The 11,813-nt window shown below is 46.0% G+C and overlaps 1 protein-coding gene across 1 annotated transcript; it reads left to right on the top strand.

Annotated features, from left to right (window-relative positions):
* The first annotated feature begins 232 nt into the window (after window positions 1–232).
* Window positions 233–1,124, top strand: LOC141023122 (uncharacterized). Its single transcript, XM_073499449.1, has 2 exons — window positions 233–586; window positions 1,104–1,124. The coding sequence occupies exons 1-2, from the start codon at window positions 233–235 to the stop codon at window positions 1,122–1,124; spliced, it is 375 nt and encodes a 124-aa protein (XP_073355550.1).
* The last annotated feature ends 10,689 nt before the right edge of the window (window positions 1,125–11,813 follow it).

The following is an 11,813-nucleotide window of genomic DNA, read 5'->3' as shown; positions in this document are numbered from 1 at the left end:
TAGATTGTGTTGGCCTCAGTGGAGGCCTGGCTTTGTATTGGCATGAGTCGCTGAATGTGGATGTGAAAACTGTTAATGAAATATATATTGATGCGTATGTGACGAGTACAGCTGGTGAGCCGCCTTGGAGACTCACGTGTGTCTACGGAGAACCACGTACAGAGGACCGGCATCGTATGTGGACCTTGCTCCAAGATTTGCACCAACAGAGCGACCTGACTTTAATGAGGCGATGTGGGGCTTCGAACACTTCTCGGCGTCGCCAAGATCCGCTGGTCAGATGATTGATTTCCGTGATGTGCTTGAGGTATGTGGACTTGGTGATCTGGGTTTTGCGGGACTCCCTTACACATATGATAACAAACGCGCTGGGCGCCCCAACGTCAAGGTTCGGCTGGACCGGGCGGTTGCGACCAATGATTGGCGGGATGTTTTTGCACACGGCACGGTGGAGCACCTGGTGGTGAGCACGTCGGATCACTTCCCCATCCTACTCCGGTGCTCACAGGAGGAGCCGGTCCAGCGCAGCGGGCGAAGATTTCGCCAGTATGAAGTGATGTGGGAGCGGGAGCCGGTGCTCCCGGAGGTAATTATGAAAGCATGGACGGACTTAGGGGCTATGCTGAATCTTGGTGAGATTTCCTCAGGACTCGGACTTCTTATGAATCAGCTGCAGGAGTGGAGTCGTATGAAATTTGGGAATGTAATCAAAGAGATCAATAAATCGCGTACGCAGCTAGAAGAGTTGCTGGCCATGAATGCTGATAGAAAGGACATACGGGAGGCGTCTGATAGGCTCAACGAACTCTTATACCGCGAAGAAATGATGTGGACGCAACGCTCGCGGGTTGATTGGCTGAAGGAAAGCGACCGGAATACCAAGTTTTTCCATCGGAGAGCAAAGTGGCGAGCTAGGAAAAATCGTATTAAAAAGCTCATTGATGTTGCCGGAGCTGCACATACGGATCATGACACAATGGCTGCGATGGTGTCAGACTATTTCTCCACGCTGTTCACTGCAGACAACTCCATTTGCCCGGACCCAGTCATTAACCTAATTAATTGCAGGGTTTCTGACTGTATGAATACTGGTTTGTGTGCAGATTTTTCCGACAAGGAGATAGCTGACGCCCTTTTCCAGATAGGACCCCTAAAGGCCCCGGGACCGGACGGATTTCCGGCCCGGTTTTTCCAAAAGAATTGGGCTGTGATGAAGGAGCAAGTCACTGCCGGGGTGAAAGAGTTCTTCCGTACTTGCACAATGCCGCCAGGGGTGAATGACACCGCCATCGTCCTCATTCCCAAAGTGGACAATCCGGAAAGGTTGACTGAGTTCCACCCTATTAGCTTGTGCAATGTCATTTATAAGGTGGTATCCAAATGCTTAGTAAACCGGCTCCGCCCTATCCTTGATGAAATCATCTCACCGGAGCAGAGTGCCTTTGTGCCTGGGCGGCTCATCACAGACAATGCTCTCATTTCTTTCGAGTGCTTCCACTATATCCAGCAAGAGAAAGACCCGGAAAAGAGTTTTTGTGCGTACAAATTGGATCTGTCTAAGGCATATGACAGGGTGGACTGGATCTTCTTGGAGCGAATGATGCAAAAGATGGGTTTCGCTTGCCGGTGGGTGAACTGGATTATGTCATGTGTCACCTCGGTGAGATACACTGTTAAATTCAATGGTACCCTCTTGGATTTGTTCGCACCATCCCGCGGGCTACAGCAAGGTGATCCTTTATCCCCGTTCCTGTTCTTGTTAGTGGCTGATGGCTTGTCTGCTCTGCTGCAACAAGGTGTTCATAATGGCGAAATTACACCGTTGAAAGTTTGTCGACGAGCGCCGGGGGTTTCCCATCTCCTTTTTGCAGATGATTCCCTACTCTTCTTCGAAGCCACAGAGGAGCAAGCCGACAGCGTGAAGCGCATTTTGCACACTTATGAGATGTCCATGGGCCAGAGCATTAATCCGATGAAGTGCAGCGGTGTAACGCCCCGAGACCGACGCTCCAGATGCGTTCCATGTTTTGCGTGTCAGCTCGGTTATTTATTTTGTGTGTTGCATTCATCATCGCATCATTTGCATTGCATCGGCACTTCGTTGCCGTCATGTTTTAAAAACTTGTATCCGCTCGTAGTTGCCGCGTCCCCCCTTGCGTTCGTTGACCGTTCTGAGGCTAACCGGATTTTGATTCTCTCTTGTCTGACCGTTTGACCCTCTATGCACAACCACCGACCCCCCTCTGGCGTGCGTCCGAAAACTTCCCCGAACCCGACCCGGACTGTTGTGACCGTTGGGTCCGGATCATCCCCAAACATCTACAAAACATCACCGTTTTCTTCATTGGACTTCCTAAACTATATTTTCTCAGCCGTCCGATTTTAATCAGATGTACCCCTTTCTTTCCCTATTTAAAGACCCCTAATCTAAATATGGACAAACCCTAACTTCTAGGGAGATGTCCCATCCTTCCTCCTAGCCGCCACCCTTGTCCTTTCTCTCCCTCCTCGGGATCTCCTCGATCCAAAATTCCCCCCTCGCTTTCAGCACCAGGCCAGCCACTGCTCGCAGCCGCCTCCCCTCCCGGCTCCCGTGCGTGTCCAGCACCAAAGGAGAGGCCTCCTCGATCCTCTCCCGAGCAGGTGCTCGCCCGGAGCCCCGTCCCCGCGCCGCCGTTCGTCCACGCCTCCAGCGCCTGTGCTGCCTCTCCAGCCGCCGCCGACCTCCTTCGTCTCGTCCCAGCGCCGGACGGGGAGCCGCGACTCCCGTCGGTTCTCCTCACTGCCCGAGGCTGCTACCTTCCCGTCGTCTTCCTCGAGCAGGAGCTCACGCCCGAGCTCCATCGCCACCCGTTGCCCCTCGCCGGAGCAACACCAGCAGGACCCTGCGGTCTCCTCTGCCCTCTCCTCGAGCCAGCCGCAAGCAGCTCCATCACCAGGCTGGCCCCATCGTGCCTTCTCCCTGGGTCCCTCCTCCTCGCTCTCTCTCTCTCACACACATCTCTCTCTCTGTGTGTACTTGCCGCAGCAAGGAACCGCCGCCGCCGCCAAGTACTTGCCGGGAGCGACGCCGCCCGGATCTGGCCATCTCCAACGCCCTTGCCCGGATCCCGCCGTGCTCCGGCCAAGTCCCGCCGCGGCAAGCCCTCAAGCGCCACCGGCAGCCGCTGCTCTGCTTCCTCTAGAACGAGCCGGTCACTCGTCCCGCGTCCGCTCGCGTTGACCCGCGCCCTCCTGGCCGCATCCCGCGCCGTGGCCCAGCTTCTTCAAGCCGGCTTCCTCTGCAGATGGGCTAAGGCCCGCTGGGTGAGCCTCCAGTGCCCACGCTCCTATCGGGCCAGCCGGATTCGGCCCATGTGATGTTTTTTTTCAGGATCTGCGAATTTAGCTATTATCCGAGGATTTACAGTATTGCAGAAAAACCCCTCATGTTCATGCATTAATAATTAATAAACCGTGCATCGGATTAAAATGATTTAAACATGTAAAATGCTTAGAATTTTGTGTAGATTAATAATATGCCACTTTCATCCCATGTTAAAATGTTTAAACTTGCTGTTTATTTAATTTTGCATATATGCCATGTTAAAATGATTTATTTCATAACTAAATAACCGTAGCTCGGATTTTAATAAACTTTATATGTAAATGGGGTAGAAATATGCCTAGTTTAACATGGTGCACTTCATTTTGCTGTTTAACAATATTAAAATTGCGTTTATGGCAGAACAGTACCAAATCTAAATTATGGACATGAGGATTTTCCGGAAATTGTTGTTTGTTGTTCCGGCCTCATTTAAATTGCCTAAAATGTGTAGTTTACTTATGTCTCACCTCTTGCCATGTTAATCAACATTTAATATTGTTGGGTACATAAATGAGAGAGAACTAAATAATTGATGTGGTGTTTCGTCTATATGCAACTCGTTGCATATTGAGCTCCACTTAATTTGTAGTGTTGTTTGTTACACTTTGCCATGCCATGCCTCATTAAACCGGACATGCATCATACTTGTTTGTGCATCATGCCATGTGTATGTGGTGGTTGTTTACTTTGTTGTTTGTTTCTTTCCGGGTTGCTTCTCTCGTTACCTTCGGTTTCGTTCCGGAGTGTGAGGATTCGTTCGACTACGTCCGCTTGTCTTCTTCATGGACTCGTTCTTCTTCCTTGCGGGATTTCAGGCAAGATGACCACCCCTCGAAATCACTTCTATCTTTGCTTTGCTAGTTGCTCGTTCTATTGCCATGCCGCTCTACCTACCACTTGCTATATCATGCCTCCCATACTGCCGTGTCAGCCCCTAACCTTTTCACCCTTCCTAGCAAACCGTTGTGTGGCTATGTTACCGCTTTGCTCAGCCCCTTCTTATAGCGTTGCTAGTTGTAGGTGAAGATGAAGATTGCTCCATGTTGGATTATGTTTATGTTGGGATACCACAATATCTCTTATATTATTAATGCATCTATATACTTGGTAAAGGGTGGAAGGCTCGGCCTTATGCCTGGTGTTTTGTTCCACTCTTGCCGCCCTAGTTTCCGTCATACCGGTGTTATGTTCCTTGATTTTTGCGTTCCTTACGCGGTTGGGTGATTTATGGGACCCCCTTGACAGTTCGCTTTGAATAAAACTCCTCCAGCAAGGCCCAACCTTGGTTTTACCATTTGCCTACCTAAGCCTTTTTCCCTTGGGTTCTGCAGACTCAAGGGTCATCTTTATTTAAACCCCCGGGCCAGTGCTCCTCTGAGTGTTGGTCCAACCCGTCAGTCGCCGGTGGCCACCAGGGGCAACTCTGGGCTGGCCTACCGGAAGCTTGGACAATCCGGTGTGCCCTGAGAACGAGATATGTGCAGATCCTATCGGGATTTGTCGGCACATTCGGGTGGCTTTGCTGGTCTTGTTTTACCATTGTCGAAATGTCTTGTAAACCGGGATTCCGAGACTGATCGGGTCTTCCCGGGAGAAGGTTTATCCTTCGTTGACCGTGAGAGCTTATAATGGGCTAAGTTGGGACACCCCTGCAGGGTATGAACTTTCGAGAGCCGTGCCCGCGGTTATGTGGCAGATGGGAATTTGTTAATATCCGGTTGTAGAGAACTTGACACTTGACCTTTATTAAAACGCATCAACCGCGTGTGTAGCCGTGATGGTCTCTTCTCGGCGGAGTCCGGGAAGTGAACACGGTTTCTGGGTTATGTTTGACGTAAGTAGGAGTTCAGGATCACTTCTTGATCAGTGCTAGTTCACGACCGTTCCGTTGCTCCTCTTCTCGCTCTTATTTGCGTATGTTAGCCACCATATATGCTTAGTGCTTGCTGCAGCTCCACCTCATTACACCATCCTTTCCTATAAGCTTAAATAGTCTTGATCTCGCGGGTGTAAGATTGCTGAGTCCTCGTGACTCACAGATACTTCCAAAACAGTTGCAGGTGCCGACGATGTCAGTGCAGGTGACGCAACCGAGCTCAAGTGGGAGCTCGATGAAGATCTTGTTCGTTGTGTTGTTTCTTATCATGTTGATCAGTAGTGGAGCCCAGTTGGGACGATCAGGGATCTAGCAGTTGGGTTGTCTTCTTTTATTTTGGTTCCGTAGTCGGACCTATGTGTGTATCTTGAATGATGTATGATTCATTTATGTATTGTGTGAAGTGGCGATTGTAAGCCAACTCTATCCCATTCTTGTTCATTACATGGGATTGTGTGAAGATGACCCTTCTTGCGACAAAACCACAATGCGGTTATGCCTCTAAGTCGTGCCTCGACACGTGGGAGATATAGCCGCATTGTGGGCGTTACAAGCGGGCTGTTTGGGGAAGCATGTCCAAGTGAGGAACAGCACAAGGTGCGGACTGCCCTTGGCATTGTCACAACACTGTTTGAGGACAAATACTTGGGGTTCCCCACTCCGGATGGGCGCATGTCATGTGGCAAGTTTCAGAATTTGCAATCAAGGCTGCTAAAGAGAATTATTGCGTGGGGAGACACACTGTCCTCAGCCGAGAAGGAGACGATGATCAAGGCCATCGTGCAGGCAATACCAACATATGTTATGGGGATCTTGTAGGAGATATGCCCTAGAGGCAATAATAAATGTTATTGATTATCTTCCTGTTCATAATTATGTTTATGTTCCATGCTATAACTGTTGTGGTTCCCGAGCCCGTATATCCATAAAGGCTCTGGGGAGAACCCATATGCACGTGTGGAATAATAAACGGTAAAATGTATTCCTAGTCGTGCCTCTAAGACTAGCTCAAGTGTTGCATGATGATTATGTTTTCCCAATCATGGGCATGTCTATGCCAAGCAATTTTGAGGGCACAATGTCAGGAAGGACATTTGTGTTGAATCGACCCGAATTGATGTTATGCTATGAGATACATTCGTCACAAGTTAATGGTTTATAACACAGAGATAGTTAATGTTTGCATAATTCCTTAGACCATGAGAGTGTCGAGTTTCTTCATGCTTGCTTCATGAACTTTGGGGTTTGTTAAACGTCATCCGTAACTGGATGGCTATTACGGCGGCTTACGGGTTCATGGGAAAGTATGTTAAGTAACTTGATAGCTCGAGATTGGGATTTGCTCCTCCGACGATGGAGAGATATAATCGGGCCCTCTCGGTGTTACGGTGTCCATCATCGTCTGGCCAGACACCTTTGTGATTTGATCACGGGGATGCCGGAACACGGAAACGAGAAAAGAGAACAAAACCGGTAACGAGGTAACTTGCATGGTGGACAAATTGTTCGTCCACGGGGATGCAATAAATCTCACCTTAGGTGTTTGTGATATATCGTGAAGCAACAGGAATAGCTCACCGCAACTAGAGGTTCACTCGAATATTCATTCGTGTGGGTATAGGGGTCAATATGGGTGTCCACGGCTCCGATGTTGATCATTGATCGGAAGGGGTTCCAGGTCATGTCTATACTTCACCGAACCTATAGGGTCACACACTTAAGGGTCATCTATCTTCTGAATACTAGACAGGGAGTCTGAGAGAAAATCACCGAAAAAGTTTCGGACACCGGAAAAGTTCCGCAGAGAGAGGTCACCGGATGAGTTCCGGTGAAACTGAAAAGTTGTTTCAGGGGATACCATAAAGTCAAATTGGTTTCGGCACATGCCTGATAATTCTTGGAGGGTGCCAGAATCATTCTGGAAGCTTTCTGGAATTTTCCGGGATAATAACCGGATATGCTCCGGAGCTGCCCGAACCACTTCAGATGCTTTTCGCAGATGAAAATCACTAAACCGGAATTGTTTCGGAACGCGTTGAAAATAATTTTGGTGGGTACTGGAAATGTTCTAAGCCCACACAAATATTTTCAGTTCGAACGGACGCTGAAAAATGTCGTTGTGAATAGTGAAAATCAGCTTTATGGTTACTTTATGGAAAGCCACCTTTTGGGGCTTTGCTCCAAAAGATCTTGGGGATGACATGGATGGATAGGAGCCATTTTTTGGGCCCCTCATGGGGGTGTGGCCGGCCACATGGGGTATCCCCCCTTGGGGACCCTCTTGTTCATTGGTTTCACTCCTAGGTCCTTGTGGAAGGACTTCATTCATGTGCATTTTGGGTTTTTGTGTGAAACTACCCTACCCCTTGGGATTTCCTATAAATAGAGGTGGAGGGGCAGCCCTCCACACTCAATCTTTCTCACATACATGCCATTGCAATGATCTGGCTTCTTCTCTCCCTCCCAGCGAAATAGTTTCCTAGAGCCGAAAGGCTGTCTGGGTTCCGGCAGGAACTAGTTCTGGACGGCGAAGCCCTGCCAGATAGATGACACCATATGTGTCCAACTCTGTAGAGAGATCGTAGTTTCGGTCTTAGTTCGTGAGTGCCTCCCGAAGGGCTGTCCGTGTGACTGTCCGAGTTTTGAAGGTCCTCTCGAAGGGTTGTCCGAGTGACCGTTCGAGTTTCGAAGGTCCTCCCGAAGGGCTGTCCGCGACACCGTCCGGGGGGCTGTTCAACCGCCTCCCGGAGGGCTGTCTGAGGAGCTGATGAGGGTATACATCCTCGCGGTTGGGAGGTTGTAAATCCCAGCTGCGGGGATCTGCACCGCCGATCGTCATCAACTCTACTTCCCGCTGCGCTACGAGTCGGTAACGAAAAAGATCAAACCTTGTATGCAGTCTCCATAGTGGTCCTGGGCTGGTGCGTAGTTCGGAAAATTTTTGTTTTCTGCTGCGTTACCCATCGGTGGCATCATGAGCCATGCTATGCGTAGATGCAGGTTGCGACCTAGAATACATAGAGATGTATGGGTATTGCATAATATAATTAGGTAGTAGATGAGATCTATTGCTGAAAATTATTTATGCGGGTGACAGATGAAATTTGTTACCCGATGTTCTCGTTGCTTCCCTGGAATTTGCATATTTCTGATCTTGATAACAGTATGGTGGAGTTTCAATGTTCTGGCAATCCGCGATCCTGATTGATCAACGAAGTGCTAACAGTTCATTGAATTCCACCGTAGTTAAAAAGAAAGATGAAATTTCGTAGATGAAAGGGCAATGCAGATATGATCTGCACGGGGGTGATGCGTATGACGAAGTTTAGTATGGGGCTCAAGATTTTATTATCTCGTGTTTCATACACCCTGGAACGTTAATCTAGCGACTTGAATTATCATACTTGATGATGGACGTTGGTAGCTTCGGTTTGTTTCGAAACCTTAGAAGCCACGTAAAACAAGTTTTTTGCATGAACCGATTAGAAACGTCTAACTTGGTTTTGCAGGAGGGTTTGCATGTGCATGTGATGTGGTATAGCAGTGCTCATAATAATTTGATTATGTATGAGATGACTATATAATGTATATTAATTAACATGACCTGCGTGTCATGATTCGGCATGATGGCTGGAGCCATATGATTGCACTTTAATGACATGCGTGTCAACCTTGTTGTAATGCATTATTTTGTTAGCTATAGAGATAGCAATATTATCTGGTGCATCAACAAGGTTGTGGCAATCTTCGCGAAGGTGAACACCGACGCGAATGCCAAAGACGAAGAAATGAAAGACTTCTCCGTCAGAAAGGGCTATACCATATCATGCTATTATGAATTGCCTGAGATGTTTATCCCTTATGATGCACCCTTCTTGATTGCGCGGTAGTCGCTTTTATTAGGGTGATCTCTCACTTAAAATACCAAGTAGTTAGTGTTCTCCCAAGTGTAGCACCGTCACGGCACCTATCTTTTCGGGGTGCGCCGTGTCACACGGGTACGAACGATTAGAGAAGTGTGAGGCGGGTGAGTTGAGACCTCGCAACGAGATCACTTGGTTGTCTTGACGTTCAGGCATGACCGTCATGAGCTCGGAACACACGCATCGAAAGATGAACAAGAGTCACATAGAGATGTGATTGGCAAGTTGGCCTACCGGTTGAGATTTTTCGTCATCAGTGGTGTTACACCAATGGCGAACAATTGAAATGTGGGTCTTGTATCACTCACAATCAATTTTGAGAGATATTGATTTGAGTGGGAGCGCACTGTTGAATTAACATGTTTAATTCTTAGTGCAATTAATTATGAACATTGTCTAAGTGTTATATGCAAAATAGTTGTAGAATAATGGCTCGCGTTTCCACCTTCCCTATTAAAATTGAATAGCTGTTAAATATCTGGTTAAAACTTTACGATTGGTAATGTAATATGAGGATTGTCCTCAAAAGTGCCGAGAAGGACTTTGTCCTATTGCATGCTTTCCGTATCCTCCCGCTAATGCTATGGATCATGCGACTCTCGTCCTTCGATCCAAAAGCTAGAATTCTGTTACGGTCAAGTGAAATATGTTTGCTTCCATGAAACTCGAACTTCGAAAGTTTGGGATAGTTATGTGATATTCATGGAACTGGAAATTAATTTTCAGATACAAACAAAGACTGAAAGATATGAAATATCCAAAGCAATGTTTGATTGCAAATTATTAGTAAAGTGTTTACTATGCATTAGACTGATAAGAGAGGGATCCAGAAGAACGCCTGTCATATAATGAAAGGTGAATAAAACAACAACTTAAAGAGAAAGGAAGTGTCCAAAGGGTGTTAGTATGACTTACACGCCTAGGAAGTCCGGGGCTAACGCCACTCTTAAGTTGGGTGCTTCTTTTGCGAGTAGGAGAAATACTAAAAGTTAAATAGTTAGAAGTATAAAGGCAGAAAGAAAGATGACTGGAATATCCAGCTCATGTATGAATGTCATACAAGTTTTTGATGTATAGTAGGCTGGTCAAAGATATAGTTCTTGGGAATTATGGTTAAACATGTTAATCACTAATTCTTGGGTATTGTGAGTTAATCACAAAGATACCCACTCGATTGCATTCTGTTACGAATCAATGTAAGAGCTACTATGGCCTAAAAGGCTAGCGAGAAATGAGGTTAAGGTATACACAGGGAACATAGTAAATGTTACTATACCTTCCATCGGTGTATTGCCGTCTGTATTTATTTTCATAATTCATTTAGAGTTTTACAAACTCTATCCCATTGCATAAGGTATCTTGCAAGAAGGTTGTTCATAAGAGAACTTTTTATGTTCGATGTTATGAATAACACAAGGGCCATACTTTCATTATGAATGAGATGTATGTTATGAATATTGATAATAATACAATACCTCTGGGTTTACTTTCATAATTCTTTTTAGAGTTTCATAGACTCTAGCCCATTGCACAATGTTTGTTGCAAAAGAGTTGTTCATAAAAACAACAATTGTTGTTAAGTATTATGAATAACATGAAGGGCCATGCTTACATCCAAGATGGATGTATGTTATGAATATTGATGGTAATATAATACATCCATAACACTGACGCTAAATGTCGCAAGACTATGAGAATACCACACATGTGTGGCACTGTGTTTGGTCACATTGGAGAAACACGCATGGAAAAATTCCATTGTGATGGATTTTGAAGTCCTTTGATTTTGAATCATCTGACACTTGCAACTTTTCTCCGAAAAGTGAAGTGACTGAAATACCGTTCACAGGCCATAAGGAACGAGCAACAAACTTATTGGTGATCATACATTTTGATGTGTGTAGTTCAATAAATGTCGTTGCAAGTAGTGGATTTATATATCTTCAGAAATGACTCAAGTAGATATATGGATATTTGCTTGATGAGACGTAAGTCTGGATCTTTTGAAATCATTCGAAAGGTTTTCAAAAATGAAGTAGAAGTTATTGTAACAAGAAAATTATGTTTCTGCAATTTGATTGCACAAAGGAATATTTGAGTTACATGTTTAGCGAATGTCTGATGAGTTGTGAAAGGGGTTTCATAACTTGCGCCTCCCGGAACACCACTGCAAGTGAAAAGTCCGTGGAGATGTAATCTAACCATTTATGACATGGTAAGGTCAAAGATGACATAAATAAATTTGCCATTATCCTTTTTAAAGTGATGCTTTAGAGACTGCGGCTTTTACACTGAAAAGAGCTACATCGGGTCTGTTGAAATGAAGCCATGGTATGGTACGCCCAACCATGTTATATCTTTTCTTAACATTTGGAATATGGGGCTTGTGTAAAAGGTTACAAACCTATTCCAAATCAGACAAGTGCTACTTTGTAGGTTATACCAAAATGTTGGGTATTCCTCCCTCACTATACCGAGGCAAATAGTTTTGCCGCGAAACGGCGTGCTTTTAAAGAGAATGGTTCTTTCAAAAGGTGAGTGGGAGAATAGTGCAACTCGACAAGATAAATAGTATCTTCGTCATCAGATCAAAGGAAAGAGACCTTGGAAGTAATTCTAGAGTTTCCTACTGCGACTGATACGGAAG

The sequence above is a fragment of the Aegilops tauschii genome, chromosome 5 (genome assembly GCF_002575655.3).
Source record: "Aegilops tauschii subsp. strangulata cultivar AL8/78 chromosome 5, Aet v6.0, whole genome shotgun sequence".
NCBI classification, from domain to species: Eukaryota; Viridiplantae; Streptophyta; class Magnoliopsida; order Poales; family Poaceae; genus Aegilops; species Aegilops tauschii.
This window is presented reverse-complemented; position numbering and strand designations above follow the sequence as displayed.

Bases quoted from the DNA above. Each gene is read 5' to 3' on its own strand.
- LOC141023122 (XM_073499449.1), top strand. From the start codon at position 233: ATGTGGGGCTTCGAACACTTCTCGGCGTCGCCAAGATCCGCTGGTCAG. The intron at 587-1,103 runs GTAATTATGAAA...GTTTGTGTGCAG, and splicing joins GGGAGCCGGTGCTCCCGGAG to ATTTTTCCGACAAGGAGATA.